The sequence below is a fragment of the Meriones unguiculatus genome, chromosome 2 (assembly GCF_030254825.1).
Source record: "Meriones unguiculatus strain TT.TT164.6M chromosome 2, Bangor_MerUng_6.1, whole genome shotgun sequence".
NCBI lineage: Eukaryota > Metazoa > Chordata > Mammalia > Rodentia > Muridae > Meriones > Meriones unguiculatus.
In genome coordinates, this window is record NC_083350.1 from 63,406,656 (window position 1) to 63,424,830 (window position 18,175).

At 43.3% G+C, this 18,175-nt stretch overlaps 1 protein-coding gene across 5 annotated transcripts; it reads left to right on the top strand.

The window, feature by feature from the left end:
* The first annotated feature begins 8,072 nt into the window (after nucleotides 1-8,072).
* Znf24 (zinc finger protein 24) lies at nucleotides 8,073-17,325 on the top strand. 5 transcript variants are annotated; one of them, XM_021649229.2, is made up of 4 exons: nucleotides 8,073-8,198; nucleotides 10,771-11,269; nucleotides 11,489-11,636; nucleotides 14,856-17,325. In XM_021649229.2, the coding sequence occupies exons 2-4, from the start codon at nucleotides 10,850-10,852 to the stop codon at nucleotides 15,392-15,394; spliced, it is 1,107 nt and encodes a 368-aa protein (XP_021504904.1). In that variant the 5' UTR covers nucleotides 8,073-8,198; nucleotides 10,771-10,849; the 3' UTR covers nucleotides 15,395-17,325. The 5 variants fall into 5 exon arrangements, with proteins under 5 accessions (XP_021504904.1, XP_060233582.1, XP_060233584.1 ...); XM_060377599.1 differs by lacking the exon at nucleotides 8,073-8,198 and adding an exon at nucleotides 8,511-8,877; XM_060377601.1 differs by lacking the exon at nucleotides 8,073-8,198 and adding an exon at nucleotides 8,511-8,706.
* Nucleotides 17,326-18,175: the final 850 nt, after the last annotated feature.

Genomic DNA, 18,175 nt, shown 5'->3' on the forward strand with positions numbered 1-18,175 from the left:
AAGAGGAAGGACCTGCCTGAATGTGGAAAGCCCCGCCCAGGAAGTGGCAAAGGGAAGGCCACCCGGCCCACAGAGCTTCTGTTCTTTAGGAGTGTGTCTGTTGCTGCTGCTGGTACTGGTGGATTAGCTCAGCCTTCCAACACAGACTCAGGGACGACTGAGAGCTCCCGGATGGTCAACCTCCGACTGGGGCCGCGCCACGGATGCCCTTTGCTCTGAGACTTGCAGAGGATGCCAGGTTCTTTAATTTTCCATGTGCCCGCGGCTTGTGTGGGACCACACAGCCTCTGGCCATGTGCCAAAAGGAGTCTGCTTTTGTTGCCGTTCATAAACTAGCAGATGCTTTTCAAGCACTAGGACCTCTCCTGTCTAACCTCTTATTTCCCTCTACGACTGCATTTTCCGAAGTCTATAAAGTCTGCCTCCAGCCTCGGGAGAACGTGACGTTCGGGAATTCATTCCCCAAATCTGTTGAGAGTGATCCTGAAACTGTCTCCAGCCCCTCAGGCTGGCAGAGGAGGAAACTACACTTAGTCCCAAACTTTTTCAACCACACTTAAACGTACCTGAGGATATATTAACAAATGTTGGAGTGACAAAATACATGGTACAGGCTGCTTCTTATCATTTTAGAAGGCCGCTATGTTCTGTGAACAAAAGGGGGTGGGCCTTTGGGTATGTCAAAACATCGATATTTGGAGCATGGCTGCATTTAGTGTACAGATGGGACCAGCAAACTGTGACTAAACCCAGTTTCTGTGAGTTTACATGAGACCAGGACTTTGGGGTTTGTTTTCTGTAACTTTGCCTAGTTGCTGACAGAACTCCAAGAAATGACGATGGCTTTTATTTGAGCAAGGCGCAGGCCCTGAACTCATTAGAGTTCAAGTGCACTCAGCGGTATCCCCTGGCTGCACCGAAGGCCAAACCAAGGGCAGCTGGTCTCCATGGCAACCTCTCTCCCACCTGCCCTAAGACCCGAAGGAACATGAGCTGGCTTTCTCTGGGGTTCTCCCACAAACCTGGCCAGGCACGAGCCTTGAGCATCACCTCTCCGGGTTTCCCATGCACACTCAACCTGTACCAGTCTGTCCCGTGTTCTCGGAGCCCACACCGAGCCAGGTCCCGGCCCAGAAGGGACATACGAACCCTCAGGTCCTGGCTCCGGGTGGGAAAGCCTTTGCTCCTGGGATACTGTTTTTTCAAGCCACCGAATGTGTTGGGCCATCTGTTCCACCACCTCAGGTGGAGAGCTGGGAGCAGTTATGGAAATGCTGATTTCTTCCAAAGTGCTGAACTGGTAGTGTGTTTTGGGGGCTTCCTTCCTGTGGCTTCCAGAGCCTGCCTTAGGCTGTATGGCCCATGCATAGAGATGTCAGCCCCATACTCTTGTTCTGACCTAAGACTCATCAGGGTGTGCTGTTGTGAGCCTCACATGGTCTACTCTGTGTTGGGTCCCTGTCACTTCAAGATTCAAGATTCAGGGTCCCACCCTGCCCCTTAGTCCCTGAGAACCTCATCTTACTAAGAGAGATTCCTTTTTTACAACATGGTGATGAATGTAACCTCCTAACCTTTATGAGGGCATAAGCAAGTTTTACTAAGTGCTGCAGAACATAGCAAAATCTCTGTCTTTTGTAACTGTTTGCATTCTACCATGTTTCTGTGTACAGGTATTTATTTGGTAACACAAGTTTCACAAAGCCTCAGGCTTTACTCCTGTCACAGCTCTATTGTCACGGCCTTGTACAGCACTTGGAGTGCAGTGGGAGAAAACTACAGGTGACAGAGAGAAAGAACAGGGCCACTGGTGAGATTTGTGTATCAGTTGAGGCTGAAGTTACACTGTTACACTGCCTAAATTAAAAAAATGAGATTACTAGTGATTCATAGACTAAAGAAACACGTTGCAGAGACTGACATTATTGCTGTCGATAACACCAGGATTGACATTCTGTTTTGCAATTTATTTGATACTATACAACAAGATAGGATTTGCCACTGTCTTTTGACCCCAATATGCATGAAGGGAATAATCAGAAAGGAGAAAAATTGTGTGTTCATGGAGATGTGCCTTCTAGAAATACCTGTAATAGTGAAAATTAAATAGAAGGTGAATATTCAACAGTAAAGTAATAGCTAAGTAAAAACATTCATGGTCAAAATGAGAAATAAAAGACTATAAAATTAGAATACATGGAGATGAGGAATATGTGATAACGTTAAAAAAATGATTCTTCTTCCTCCATTGCTGGTGGGAATCTAAACTTGTAAAACCACTTTGGAAATCAATCTGGCGCTTTCTCAGAAAATTGGGAATAGTGCTACCTCAAGATCCAGCTATACCACTCCTGGGTATATATCCGAATAGTGCTCAACCACAGAACAAGGACATTTGCTCAACCATGTTCATAGCAGCTTTATCTGTAATCGCCAGAATCTGGAAACAACCTAGATGTCCTTCAACCAAAAAATAGGTACAAAAATTGTGGTACATTTACCTAATGGAATACTACTCAGCTATTCAACCCGAGGAAATCATGAACTTTGCAGGCAAATGGATGGAACTAGAAAAGATCAACCTGAGTGAGGTATCCCAGAAGCAGAAAGACACATAGTATCTTCTCACTTGTAAGCGGATATTAGCCACATAATTATAGGATAAACATACTAAAATCAGACCTAAAGAAGCTAAACAACAAGGAGGACTCTAGGGAGGATACTTAATTGTCATTCAGAAGGGCAAACAGGATAGACATTGGAAGTAGTAGACAAGAGGGAACAGGATGGGGAGCCTACCACAGATGTTCTCTAAAAGGCTTCATCCAGCAGGGGATTGAAAAGAGATGTAGAGACTCACAGCTAAACTTTGGGCAGAGCACGGGGAGTCTTACGGAAGAAGGGGGAGATAGGAAGACCTGGAGGGGACAGGAGCTCCACAAGGAGACCAACAAAGACAAAAAAATCTGGATCCAGGGGGCCCTGCAGAGACAGCTGCATCAACGAAGGACCATGCATGGAGATGACATAGACCCTCTGTTCAGATGTAGCCCACAGGCAGCTCAGTCTCCATGTGAGTTCTCTAGTAAGGGGAGCAGGGGTTGTCTCTGACATGCCTATTCTTTGATCACTTCTCTGTGGCAGGGTGTCCTAGCTAGCCCACAGAGGAAGAGGATCCAGGCAGTCCTGATGGAATCTGATAGGCTAGGGTCAGACAGTAGGGGAGGAGGACCTCTTCATCAGTGGACTAGGGGAGAGGAACCAGGAGGAGATAAGGGAGGGGGCTACACCCAGGATACAAACTGAATAAGTTGTAAAAGAATAATGACAATAACAACAACAATAATAATTCAGAAAAATGATTCTTCTAACATCAAAACAATATTGTTGGGGCTGGAGACAGCTTAGTGCAAGAACACTTGCCTTCCATACACAAGGCCCTGGATTGTATGCTTTATAAATAATAGTTTTAACAGTTACCAGAAGTTGAAAAATCCACCCCAAAATCTTTTTTCCATGAGGGTATTTCTTGGGGCTCTTTGAACCTTCTGCTCCAGAGAGGGTGCTTTTCTCAGTCTCCTCTTGTTCCTGTTCCCTGGCAGGTCCTTCACAGTCCTGGCTGACCTTGTATTGTAACAATTCATCGCCCTCTTGGGCAAGGGTTTCTCAGAAGTTGGACATCACTTGCATACATGAGTTAATGAGACTTTTGCTCTTTGGCTGTTTTAAGAAAGGCATCTTTGAAAGTGGTTGATGTTAGGACAAGGGCAATATTTTCTGTAGTCTTGCCTTTCTGGGCTTAGTTGTTGGGTTGTAGAAATTTTTGTCCTTTGTCTTGTTTCCACTTTTTTTTTTTTCTTTCTTTTTTTTTTTCTTGTTTGTTTTTTAAGATAGGGTTTCTCTGTGTAGTCCTAGCTGTCCTGAACTTACTCTGTAAGTTGTTGGCTGGCCTTGAATTCACAGAGACCTCTGCACCAGGAGTGCTGGGATCAAAGGCATGTGCCGCCATGCTGGGCTCCATTCCTATTTTTAATGTATTTTATGAGTGTGTGTAAGGAGAGTCCCACACCCTTGGGATTAAGCCTAACAGCCCTGAGCTGCAACGTGAACAAGAACCATCAACATGCCTTCCACAAACTCTGGGAGAGCCTGCTGGGATTCTCATGGGAGAGACAGAAGAGGAGTATGCCTGTGGTCTGGACCCACACCTCCGCTGGTGTACCTCTCCAGCCTGGAGACCTTCTGCCAGACACTTGGGCAGTTTGGCTACTGGATTCACCAGTCAGGAGGCTCTCCAGCCACTCTGGGAACTTTGTTTTGCTCATTTGTCAGAGTTACTGTTCTACTACTGTGACAAGGCAGCATGACTAAGCCAACATATAAAAGAAGACATTTGATTTGGGGCTCAGGGTTCCAGAGGGGAGCAGGGTCCATGACCAGCATGGCAGGGAGCATGGCAGCAGGAAGGCAGCCATGGTGGTGGGGCAGTAGTTAGTTGCTTATATTTGATCCATAAGCATGAGACAGAGATGGGGTGGAGGAGATGGCGGGGTCGCTGAGAACGCGTGAGCAAGTGCACTAGCTATTCAATTAAGGCTGCACTGGGATTTTTGAAACCTCAGAGCCCACTCCCAGTGATACAACTCCACCAATAAGGCCACCTCCTATTCTTTTAAAAAACAGTTCCACCAACTGGGGACCAAACATTCAAGCATATGACCTATGGGGGCTATTCTCATTCAAACCACCACAGGATCCAGTGCCCTCTTCTGACCTCTGCTTGCCCATGGTGTACACAAACTCATGTGGGTACAAATACATATACCGCAGAAGCCTTTAAAAAAAGACTTAGAAGCAAAATCAAGCCTATTCATCCAAACCTTGTCCAAAGGTGGCTCCCCTTGGTCCCCACACACTCAGAGTGCCCACTTTCTCTCTCAGCACACTATGCTTCCTGCTGCTATTCTGCTCTTTTCTACAGCAGCACTTCCACAATTCCTGGAAACACTTTCTAATCTCGTTATTTCTCTAGTAAGTTGGTCCTCTTTAAAGAATCGTAATTTCATTTTACTCATCTCTAAGACTCTGGCACCCAAGCAATGCCTGTCTGTCTTCTGTTGGTTTGTTTTTGCCAATTAATGAATGAGACATTTTTATAAAGATAAGGGAAGGTTAAAAAGATTTAGCTGGTAAAGAAATGAGGCCCAGCAGTTAAGAGCACTGACTGCTCTTCCATAGGACCCAGATTGGGTTACCAGCAATTCACAACCATCTGTAACTGCAATTCCAGGGGATCCGATGCCTTTTCTAGCCTCCAAGGGCCCCAGACACACATGTGGTGCACATACATACATACATACTACAGGCAAAACACCCATACTCATAAAAGTAAATAAATCTTGGGGCTGGATAGATAACTCAATGTTTTAAGAGCTCATACTGCTCTGTCAAGTAGCTCACAACTGCCTGTAACTCAAGCTCCAGGTGATCTGACTCCCTGATACCCTGTGATCTCAAAGGGCATAAACCTTTCAAAAAAGAGTTCCTTTTGGGTTGAGCAAGGGTTTCATCATGGTGTCTTGGCTAGCTTGAAGCTTTGATATGTAGATCATCAGCCTGTCTCTAACTCCCAAGTGCAGGGATTAAAGGTGTGTTCCATCATGCCCAGCACTTTTAAATTTAGGTTAAATTCTACAAAAAGAAAATGAAAAAAAAAAAAGGAAAAAAGAAAAAGAAAATGCAAGCAGAATCAGCCAGAGGTGCTAGAGCTACAAAATACTTTGTCTCTTTTATCTAAATGACAGAACATCCCATTGCTGGGACATCAGTGTTATAGCAGGGTTTCAAAGTTTGTACCTATATGAGGAAGGCAAGGCAGTGTCATCTGTACCCCAGAGGCGGTGAAAAGGTCCCCAGACAACCTTGTAGCAAGGCATGGCAAGAAATGGTCTTGTAAGTACTCACAAGCCTCCCATCTATCTTGTTCCAACAGGATCCAGTGTTTTGCCAAGCCTCAGCTACAAGGCCTATGTAGATGGAGTGTAAGTTTGTTAGCTCTGTTGTAAGACTGCTCCTTACCCAGGCTTTCCTGAAGAGCAGGATGCTCTAATCATTTTAAGATTTACTTTTTAGCTGGGTATGGTGGTGCACACTGCTAATCCCAGCACTCTGGGAAGCAGAGACAGGTGGAGGGCTGTGAGTTCGAGCCCAGCCTGGTCTACAAAGTGAATCCAGGACAGCAAAGGGCTACAAAGAGAAACTGTCTAGAAAAAAACAAAAAAACACAACTTCTTGTTTAAATGGAAGTGTGCGTGATTGTGTGTGTGGTGTATGTGCTATGTGTGTGCAAGTTTGTGGAGACAGAAAAGGTTTTTGGACCCCTGGAGCTGAGGTTACAGATGGTTGTGAGTTGGGAATCAAGCAATGGGCTGCTGGACAGAAGTACAAGCTCTTACTGAACTGAGTTGTGTCTCCAGCTCCACGGTGCTCCAGTCTGACTAGATCTTTAAGAAGATAACAAGGGTTACCATTCTGGAAAAAGTCCTCATAATAGGCTTGAAATGACAGTTTTCCAAAGGGAGTGCCTGCAAAGAAGTGATGTGGTGAGGAAACTCTCTATGGTTTCCCATTTGCTATTTTGAAAATAACTGAGAATGGAATCAAGAGGCAAAGAAGATTACAAAACAGCACATTTTTTCCTTGAGTGTTTATCATTTTTGTTTTTCAGTACTAATTTGCTGTAAAAACTCTTAAAGAGATAAAAACAGTGTGCTTTGAGTTAGCTCTTAGGAGTCACCATAGAGGAAAAGGTTGCAGAGAGCAGCCAAGCTGGATCTTGGCTGTAGCCAAAGAGGAGGTTGAAAATGCTGGATAAAAGCCTCACAATGAAGAAAGAAGAGTTAGCAGGGGTTGTGGGAAGGTGAGCTCTGGCTGGAAGGGAAAGTCTTGCTACTTGGTCAGCTGCTTGTTTACTGCTCTCTCATTCACTATCCCAAGGGAGCTGAGGACACTTTGCAGAGGTCCGTTCCTGAACGAGACAATAGGGCAAAGCTGGAGAATCTTTGCAGGGCTTGACCTACGCTTCTAAGACGACTTTCCAAAACAGGGACCTTTTGTGCGATTTCTGAGGCTTGACATGTGACCAGCCCACAATTCTTTCATTTATTCAGAGAGTGTACTTAGTACGTTTTCTGTGTACCGGCCAGCATCTTGAGACTAGGTGGGGTTACTGTGGTAACTAGGACAGAGACACCTTTACTTTCAAACAAAGCACAGCTAAGTACTAAGATCACTTCTAAGAGTGGCTGCAAGCATATGGAGGCCACCTGTAGGAAAGGACATTGGTCATGAGGCTGAAGCTCCACAATAAGCCTGAGAGAGGGGCAGAGGGAAAAGACAGCCAACAGATCATAGACGACCTGCAGGACAATGTAACAAATTTTTAATGCCATAGTTAAGGTTGTTGAGCTCCACCGGAGGACTTTAAACAGGGGAATGAGGTGGTCTGCTTTAAGTGATTAACCTGCAATTGCTTTTTTAGCAAGAAATAACCAGCATGCATATATTCTGCAATTCTGTGACAACTAGTTAACGTTCTCAACAAGTTTCATCTTGTTTCTTTGATAGCCTGCCATAATCTTTGAAGCACAGCTAGTATGAGACAACACTTTGAGACATGTTTTAAGTGCAAACCTTGTTTCCTACTTACGGGCTTTTGGCCCTGAAGCGGGAATAATAAAAAGTTCCTGCACTATAGGATGTGGGGTTAAAGAAAATGATTTACACATAGGGTACGGCGACTGTGACTGGCAGGACTGTGACCCGTTTTCAGAAATGTTCACTTTCGTCAGTTACTCCACAGGCTTCCTGCGAGGAGCATGGGACACTTGGGGAACTGCCGCCCACCTTCCTCTGGCTCCCCTTTCCTGTCTGTGAAGTGGGGCAGAGGGCAATAGCCACTTTGGCAGAGGCGCAAGGCCAGGCGCAGCCTCAATGCGGCCATTGTCATCAGGCCGCACCTCCCCCGCTCACCGCGCGTCCCCATGGCAACCCCGGGCTTCGTCTCCCCCATCCCCCGCCCCCGCCCCCCGTCCTGCGGACCGGAAGCCGTGCGCGCCGGGGGCTTGTGGGAAGCGGCTGGAAGCGGTGGCGCTGCGTTTGCCCGGGACGGCGAGGCTGCAGCGGGTCCCGAGCCAGAGGTCAGCGGTGCACGGGGGCAGGGTTCGAGGAGGGGATGCGGGTCGGGGCCCGGCGGCTGCCGTCGCTCGGCGTCCCGTGCGCACGCAGAGAAGGCCGCGGCTCCGGCCCGCGGCGGAAGGGCGGCGGCGGCCTGCCACACTTCGGGTGTCCGCCTAATCTCCTGCGCCGGGGCCTCACCGGTCTGCTTCCCCTCCCCCACGGGCCGGTTTTGTTCTATTTCGAGTCTCTGGCGGCTCGCAGAGGGTCCTGGGAGTCCCGGCGGTCCTCGCGCACGGCCTGCTGGGATTTGTAGTCCTGCCGGTCCCGGGCGGAAGTCCTTATTCTGTGTGGCGGGGTGGTTCTTGGTTGTCTGCGGCCCTTCGCGGTGAATGCTGGGAAGAGGACGTCGGCGGAGTAGCTGGGGCTGGCTGGGCTCGGCGCTGTGAGGCGGGAGGTCGCTGAAGACCGGGGTCCCGCCGAGTGCCGGACGGCGTTCCTCCACGTCCCACGAGCTTGGTGCAGTACAAAGTAGAAGAAAAAGCAATTTCTATTACGTAGAAATGCTTAAGCTGTTGGGTCCAGGAATAGGAACAAATAACTTGGATTTTGTTGTCAGGCCATTTCCACTCCATATTTAACGTATCTATGTGACCTGTCACTTTGATACAGTATTTTCTGATTCTGCGTCATCATCTTTCAGTAAGGTTTTCTTAAGTTTCTGTTATTTAGATTGTTGGCCCCGATAAACAGTAGCTGTAAAGCTTATTATTCTTAACCTAATATAAACACACGGTTATGATTTTCAGTAGCTCACAGATTTCCCAAAGTTGGGGGAAGCTGCATAAGGAGTCCCGTCCACTTTGAGCAGTTGTGAGTGCTTTTTCTCTAATAGAGTCTGCTGCAGTGATGCCTGTCACTGCCAGGTTAAATGTATGTGTGGTGTTGTGGGTGCCTGAATAACATCTGCATGTTATGTGAACTAGTTTCTTCCCTCGTGTTATGTGATCTGTCACTGAATTGTGTAAAAGAAAATCTACAAGATCTAGTAGCCCATGTTGGCCTTGCCATGTAGATGAAGATGATTTTGCTTCTTTCTAAGTTACAGGATTACAGGTTAACGACACCATAGTGGGCTACTAGTGAACATTTTTCACATATGTTTTAAGTTTAGGGAGTTCCTAAACAAACTATTTATGCACATTTCTGAATATTAGCTCAGCAATAGAGCACATATGTAAGGTCTTTGAATACAGTCTCTAATTACGGGGGCAGGGGCGCAGTTGACCTGTTTCCTACTCCAGATTACCAAAAACAAAAAATGGATGGGCTGGGTGGCTCATCAAGTAGAGGGCTTGCTCCCCCAGACTCCACATATCAGAAGAAGGGAACCTGCCGCATCTTGCCTTCTGACATCCACACTTGTGTTGAAATGTACAAGCACAAAATAAATGACAAAAAACACGTTTTTTTAGTGTCCCACAGTTCTGAATATTTAGTTGTTGTTATATGTATAGGAGCACCATGTGTCTGCCTGGGGCCAAAGGAAGTCAGAAGAGAGTTTTGTGGTACTGGGAATCAAACCTTGGTCCTCTGCAAAGGCAACAGGTGTTTTTAATTGCTGAACCACCTCTTGAGCCCCCAAAGGTTCAGAACAGTTGGAGAACACTGAGATAGGCTGATTCTTACCAGGATTCTGTAGGTTATTAAATTGCCTTTTGTTGACTGTATGTCACAGATGGGCAACCTTTTTCTGGAAAGGGCAAGATACTAAATATTGAATTGTTTTAGATCTTAGCGGAAATTGTTGGACGCTGTCAACTCTACCATGATAGCCTGAACTATGGTTAAATTTAATGACTTAAAGACCCAAAATTTAAAAATAGTATGGGGCTGGAGAGATAGTTTAGTGGTTAAGAGCACTGGCTGCTTTTCCAGAGGACCCACGTTCAATTCCCATCGCCCACATAGTTTAGTGGTTAAGAGCACTGGCTGCTTTTCCAGAGGACCCACGTTCAATTCCCATCGCCCACATGGCAGCTTGCAACTGTCTATAGCTCCAGTTCAAAAGGATCTGACACCCTCACACAAACGTGAGAAAAAACACCAATGCACGTAAAAATCATTTTTTAAACATTTTAAAATATTTTTACATTTATTTGTGTGTGTGCACACGTGTGTGTGTGTGTGTGCATGTGCATGTGTATGTACGTGTCATGTCTCACTTGTGGACGCCAGACTTGTAGAAGTAAGTTTTCTCCTATGTGCATGCTGGTTATTGGACTCAGGTCATCAGGTTTGGCAGCAGGCCTTTGCTGGTGACCTTGCTGGCCCTAGATAAATACATCTTATTTTCCCATCATGAAATGTTTCTATGCTTTTTAGCCATTTAAATCTTTACACTACTTTTACTATGGAGAATGTAATTGGCAGCAGGTTAGATTGGCTGTAGTTTACCAACTATGGTAGTATTTCAATCAATATAGGCCACTGATTGGCACTTTTCATTCAGTAAAACAATACATCTGCTGCCGATTTTGAATATCTGAGGTACTTGGTGATTGATTTATGTGTCTTTTATTTCTTGTACCTTAGGAATACCTTTAAGGGAAACGGTATTTCTCTGAGGTCTGTATCCTGCCGTGATTGCCTTTTCTTGAAGTATTGTAACAGGATGTCGACACAGTTGGTGGAAGAAGATTCAATACTTATCATCCCAAATCCAGATGAAGAAGAAAAAATTCTGAGGGTGAAACTAGAGGAGGATCCTGATGGTGAAGAGGGATCAAGCATTTCCTGGAACCATATCCCTGACCCAGAGGTTTTCCGACAGCGGTTCAGGCAATTTGGATACCAGGATTCACCAGGACCCCGAGAGGCTGTGAGCCAGCTTCGAGAACTTTGCCGCCTGTGGCTCAGACCAGAGACACACACAAAGGAGCAGATACTGGAGCTGGTAGTGTTGGAGCAGTTTGTTGCCATCCTACCCAAGGAGCTACAGACCTGGGTTCGAGAACATCACCCAGAGAATGGAGAGGAGGCAGTGACCGTTCTAGAGGACTTGGAGAGTGAACTTGATGACCCTGGACAGCCGGTGAGCATGCTTGCCTAATTCTTCCCAAGTCAGACACACTGACCTAGCAGTAGGCAATGCTGAATTGGAAGTATGTCTATGACTTCCTGCAGCTCATTGGCGCTCTGCAAGGCCTGTGCTGCACTGCTATCTAGGACTCCAGTGTATTGTTGTGTGGTTTCTCTTACGTGTGCTTAGTATCAAAATTCCTTCTCAACCAAACTAAAATCTTGTTTTCAGGTTTCTCTCCGTCGCCGGAAACAGGAAGTGCTTGTTGAAGAGATAGCATCTCAAGAAGACACTCAGGGATTACCAAGTTCCGAGCTTGATGCTGTAGAAAACCAGCTCAAGTTGGCATCCTGGGAACTCCACTCTCTGAGGCACTGTGGTAAGGACCAGAATACCATGTGGCCTTTTCCCAGAGTGCTTTGCTTGTTCTTGTGGCAAAACACTTTTAATCTGCGATTTTAGAAATACCTATACCATTAAGAGCTTGACTTTTTATGATGATTGATTCACTGGCCTCAGGTGTTTTTCCTCCTAGACATTAACATTTTAGCTTTTCTTTCTCAGCCAGTGACTATAGACCATGTCTATTTTGTTCATGGCATGCTTATCTGTCATCTCTTTTATGCTCTTTTGCTTTTAGTCTGCCTAACCACATTGATACAATGGACTTATTTGATGTTTTCAACCTTTTTGTTTATTGTATTACTGAAGTTTTCCTAAAATTTTTCCTGTCTTTTGTTTCAATATTCTACCTAGAGTTTTTTTTTTTTTCTTTTCTTATATTTATTTTTTTGTATGGGTACTTTGCCTTCATGTGTGTCTGTGTAGCATGTGCATGCTGGATACTCTTGGAAGTCAGAAGAGGTTGCCAAATTTTCTGGAACTGGAGTTACAGACGTTGTAAGCTGCTGGGAATTAAACCTGGGTTCTCTGGAAAAGCAGTTAATATTCAACCACTGAACCATCTCTCCAACCCTTTTAAGAAACTTAAAAAAAAAATTATCTTAAAAAAATTATATGTAACTTGCATACAAGTATGTGAATGTGAGTGCAGGTTCTCTCAGGTCAGGAGAGAGTATTGGATTCTGTGGAGCAGTATGTGCTATGGAACCCTGAATCATTAAAAAACAAACAAACAACCCACAAATGATAGTAGGGTAAATTCTTCACTTGCTCAAAATATTTACTCAAAATAGGGACCCAAGCTATAATAGGATTTAAATGCAGAAATCTCAAAATATCATAATTGTAATAATCCACTCAAATTTTTGTTCCTATAAATGTTTTTATTTCTTAAGAGGATGAGTCAAGAGCTGTTCCCAAGCCTTTCTTGTTCTTTCTGAACTCTTTTTTTTTTTTTTTAATCTCTGAACTCTTGCTGGCTAGTTCAACTTGGCTGTTCTGACCCAAATGCCTCTTCAAGATGACTGATTCAAACTGGCTTCTTTTGCTTCTGACTGAATTGCTTTGCCTGGCCTTAAACTAATTCTGCCATTTTTTAATCTTCCGGCGTGTTTTGTCATCACCTGTGGTTAGCTTGTTCTCTCTGTAACCTGTTTCTATATACCTGTCCTGCTTTAAAAATAAAACAAAACTCTAAGCAAAAATTTTTCCTCTCCCTGTGATGCTCTGAAGTAGACTCTGTTTCCTCTCCTTTTCTTCTGAGAATTGGGTGTGTCTTCTCTCTGACTTATTCTTTCAAATCTTTCTTTGATTCTTCACTTTGTCTGCCCCCTCAATTAGACATCACTTTCAAATATGGCTGCTTCCTTTTATAAACTAACTTTGTCTTCATTGTTTGGGATTAAAAGTGCATACATTGAAACTGAGGTTTGGATTTGGATGTAGTCCCTTGCCAGAGCAGCCATGTTGCTGAATTAAAATTCCTCTTAATGCTGGATACTTGTTTATACAACCTAGTATACCAAAATCGCTGTTCTGTAGTTTGTTTTTATGAAGTCTTGTTTGAGATTGCTTCAGGAATCAGTCCTTGAGCTAGCGGTAATACTGGCATGCCACAAATGAAGATATGAGCAACGTTCTTCCCTGTGAGAGAGTGGTGCTAGAGATCAGAACGGAGTTATAGGTACAGTCTGCTCAACACTGGTTTTACCTGTCATCGGATGTTCTTCAGTGAGTTAGTTCAAGAACTATACTTGCTCTTTGGAGGTGTACCTTCAAGAAAACTTGTCCCCTCCCTAAATTTTAGACTTTTCTTTTGTTGGCTTCATTTTAGTAATAGTCACTTTCACATTCAGAAAGTTCCATTTATTTCATGTCACATGTCCCCAACTTATTCTTCATACTTGACTTTTCAAGTATCTCAGCCTCATTTTTCACGTCCCTCAGGCCTGCGGGTCTCCCTGTCTTCACCATTTGTCTTTGGCCACTTTTTTGTGCTGCTGCTCCGCAAGTCAGCTGTCCACACTGCTTAACGATTCAAGGCAGTTGTTAGTGAGGCTTGTTCTTACCTCACTGCCTGCGAGGAGACAGTGCTGTCACTTATAAAATTGACGCTTTTTTTTTTTTTTCCAGACACATCTTACTGAGACTTAAACAATTTTTCTAGCTGCCACAACACGTACCAAATTGGGGCAAGTTTCTTTCATAGGGAACTTTTCGTTTATTGTGTGTTTAAGTTTTAAGTGCCATGGCTTTAGTCAACATAGGCTGCCCTCAAATCATTTGTTTTGTTTGTTTGTTTGATACTTGTTCTTACTCTGTGGCCCGGACCGGTACTTGCACTGGCCTTGAACTGTCAGACAGCTGCCTTCCCATGCTCTCTGTGGGTGTTGGAGTTTAAGGTGTGTGCCACCACACCCAATTCTTTCCCTTTTATTCTCATCTGGACTCCTTTGTTCTGCTTTCACTTGAGTATTGGCTGTGACACACTGACTTATTTCAGTAGTAGCTATTGATGTAGTCTTAAAAATCATTTCTAATGGCTGTTGCTTTTTTTCCCCCAAAGGTTTTCAGACCTAGTCATACCTGTTTGACTTTCCCCCTTTATTTTATAATCTTTTTGGTGGCGTTCTGTCATTTTTAATGTTTATATTATATGTCTCTGTGTGTGTGCTGCTTGTTCAGGTGCCCAGAGAGGTCAGAGGAGGTTGGAGCCCCTAGAGCTGGAGTTTTGCTGTGAGCCTCCCGGCGTGGGTACTAGGAACTGAACTTGGGTCCTCTGAAGGATCAAGTGCTCTTAATGGCTGAGCCATCTCTAGCCCCTATGTTAAATTTGGATAAAATCTTTTGTGTCGTTCTGCTATCATGCTCTTAGCTCATTGACCTCATAGTCTTCCTTCTGAGAGTAGTCAACTTTATATTTTCATAGATGTGCATAAGCTGTTTATTTTTAGTTCATGGAAAGCTTTTTTGCCAAGCGTGGTGGCACACACTTTTAATCCGAGCATTTGGGAGGCAGAGGCAGGCAGATCTCTGTGAATTTGAGGCCAGCCTAGTCTGTATAGCAAGTTTCAGGGTAGCAACAGCATCATAGTGAGATCTTGTCTCAATACAACAATACCCTTTTTTTTTTCTTCAAGTTCTTTTCTCTCCAACTAGGAATTGAGTGAAATTTTACCTTTTCTCTTTATTTCAGATGACGATGCTAGGACAGAAAATGGAGCGCTGGCTCCAAAGCAGGAGATGGCTTCAGCAGTAGAATCTCATGAAGTTCCTGGCACTCTTAATATAGGTGTTCCTCAGATTTTTAAATATGGAGAAACCTGTTTTCCCAAGGGCAGGTTTGAAAGAAAGAGAAATCCCTCTCGAAAGAAACAACACATATGTGACGAATGTGGAAAACACTTCAGTCAGGGCTCAGCCCTTATTCTTCATCAAAGAATCCACAGTGGGGAGAAACCGTATGGCTGTGTGGAGTGTGGGAAAGCCTTCAGCAGGAGCTCCATCCTTGTGCAACACCAGAGAGTCCACACTGGAGAAAAACCTTACAAATGTCTTGAATGTGGGAAAGCCTTTAGCCAGAATTCGGGGCTCATTAATCATCAGCGAATCCACACTGGGGAGAAACCTTATGAATGTGTTCAGTGTGGGAAATCCTATAGTCAAAGCTCAAATCTTTTTAGACATCAGAGGAGACACAATGCAGAAAAACTTTTGAATGTTGTGAAGGTTTAAGAAATTAGGAGGAAACAATCAGCACTCAGGTCTTTTTCTTCAGAAATGAAGACAAAATTAAAAACATGAAGTGATACAGAAATGAGTTTTTCCTGTTGACGGAAAAATCCACCAGGAAATAATAACAACAAAATCTTCATTTACCATTATCATCTTGAAAGAAATGGTGTTATACCTTCCTAGAAACTGAAATTTTAAATAATTCAGGTATTAATACCTAAAAATTTCCATGTGATGTTTATATTTTCTTTTTTTCTTCCCAAGTAATGAGCTACCTGATTCTTTGTCCCTTTTTTAACAATTTCCTTTTTTCAGACAGATACTTTATTTCTATGTTGGTCATTGGAGTGTTGTTTTATAAAGGTACACACCTTTCTGTTTTAAAAGGCAACACAGGAATTACATAATCTGAAAGCCCATCTTCAAGCACTTAAAAACATCTTTTGAAAGTTTACTGTTTCCTTTTGTTCAGTTTGAGTATATTTGAGAAAATAGAGGATGAAGGCTGGCCAAAGCCTCAAAGTCAAATGAGCCTTAAGATCTTGGATGAGTGATGATAACAAAACTGCAAAGAGTGAAAGGGAGAAATTGGGGAAGTTACACATTGAAGTGTATCAGTTAAATACAGTCATCCTGCAGGAAAACAAAACAAAAAACTGATTTTACCCAACTTGTGGGTATCTTACTAATTAAAACAGTTTTCCTGTGTAAAAATAGACCATCGTAAAAGTGATGGTAAATCTAACACTAAGGAAGAACTTGTAGTAAATGCCGGTGTTGAAAGGCAAATGTAAAGTTAAGGTAATTATGGCTTTTAGAAAACACTCAAAAACCTAACTCATTTTGCCCTCATCCTAGTTAAGGACAGGAAATTCCTTGATTGGGGGCAGCAGTATCAGGTTTGCTATTTTTATTCCTTTGGTAGAAAAGGGTTGAGCACCAGGCTAAAACAGCCATACATTTATTAAACATTTCTACCGACAATGCACTGTGCTAGGTACTGTAATCCTACCATAAGTAGGTAATTGTTTCACTGTAAGTCACAAGGGGTTTCCCCATCAGCATTCCCAGGTCACCTCTAAGATTCCCAGAGTTGTACTTCTCTTACTATTGTGTTCTGTTTGGAGGGAGAGATGTCAGCTCCGAGAGCTAGCAGCTAGTCAGCTCTTAGCATTCTTCAGAGGTGAGCTCAAGATTCACTTTTTTAGTTTGAAAGGTTATGAATCTTAAAAGTCCAAACATAATTTCTAGTAGCATTGTGGTTCTAACTACACATTAAGTTGAATGAACTCTTCTACTTTAAACATCTAGACAATTAATAACTAGTTTATTAACTGGCAGAGTTAATTGATTTTCTTTTAAATTTACAGTCTTAACTTTTTTTAAAAAAAGTATTAAAATAATACATTTTAGTAGTAGGATTCTGAATGCCTTGGCTATGAATCCAAGTACTGTGGTTCTACTGTTTAATGGAAAACTCTGGAAGTTAAAGCATTGAGTATGAGAAGAGGCGTTTTTATGTAAGACAGGCATTGTTACATGGAAAATGATCCATGCAAGTACAAATATTTCATAGATCCAGTGATTTGGGTTATATCTGATGCTTTGTTGATTTTTAAGGTGAAAAATGAGCTTTTTTATTTTTTTTATTTTTTATTTTTTTGCGTGAGCCTGTTGAAAAACAGTAAATGCAATGCCAGCTGGTAAAGTGAGGCAGAATGAAGCTTGTTCATAGATTTTTCTGACAACAATTATAAGAAATGTGCTTTATAGATTAAGATTTATTGAAGTCTAAATATGTAGTAATGCTATAATGTATTTTTAAGTTATACAAGAAAATGTAGGGACTTTTGTTTGGGTCTTTTCTCTGTGGCTGAGAGGAAACAAGTCAATGTCCAATAAAGCTGCAAACTCCTCTGCTCCGAGATAAAGTAGCCTGGATTTGCTTTCCTTATTTATTATGACTGGCTTCCTTCCCGTAGGATTTTGGGGTGTCACATGTGAAAGACTGCAGGGATGACAGAACTCAGAGTAGGTAGGGAGAGACCTCTCAGGGTGGAATGTCAGTCTTAACAATTTCAGGGGTAAATTTGTCACGATGGCCAAAGCTGTGCGTTAGAGTTGGTGAATATGTTGTCTTGCCTGCTCTGATACCTGTGTACTTGTTGGGAAGGAAGCTCAGACAAGGCTGTGTGGGGAAGGGTCCTGGTCTACCCTGGTGATATAGGGATAGGAAGTGATGGGATGTCTACTTAACTGACTGGCTAGGCCTCGGGTCCAAGCAGTTTCCTAACCAACACCTTTCTGGTTAGCAGAGGAGCATGCACACTCACTGGCCCAACAGACTGTTTAGTGGCTTTTAGTGGTTCTGTGCATTCACACCTCATTGATACCTGACCATTAGTAGCCTGTCTTACATCTGTGTGAGCTTTTGGCTTGGGATACCAGTTTCACCTAGATCTGTGGACTAGAAAAACAAGACCCAACAATCATGTGACTAGGAAGTGTCAGAGCTAAAACAGTTCTGTGGACTCCCAAGGCCAGGTGTTTTGATCGTTCTGTCTAGAGCGATGGCATTTAAATCCTGTTTAGTAAGCACGACATCTTTTGTTATTTTCAGTTAACAAACTTGAAAACAATTATATGTCTATTTGAATTTTTCACAATGCAGTAACAAAAGATGAAAAAAGATTTAGCCAGAAATGGTAGTAATACGGCTTATTGTCCTTCCAAATTTAGCTCTATACACGTTTAAGCAAACACCTTTTAAAATAATAGCTG

What these genes read in the sequence shown, in the direction of transcription:
- Znf24 (XM_021649229.2), top strand. Translation starts at nt 10,850, where the DNA reads ATGTCGACACAGTTGGTGGAAGAAGATTCAATACTTATCATCCCAAAT. An exon ending in TTGATGACCCTGGACAGCCG is followed by an intron (nt 11,270 to 11,488) that starts GTGAGCATGCTT and finishes TCTTGTTTTCAG; the next exon opens with GTTTCTCTCCGTCGCCGGAA. An exon ending in CCACTCTCTGAGGCACTGTG is followed by an intron (nt 11,637 to 14,855) that starts GTAAGGACCAGA and finishes TCTTTATTTCAG; the next exon opens with ATGACGATGCTAGGACAGAA.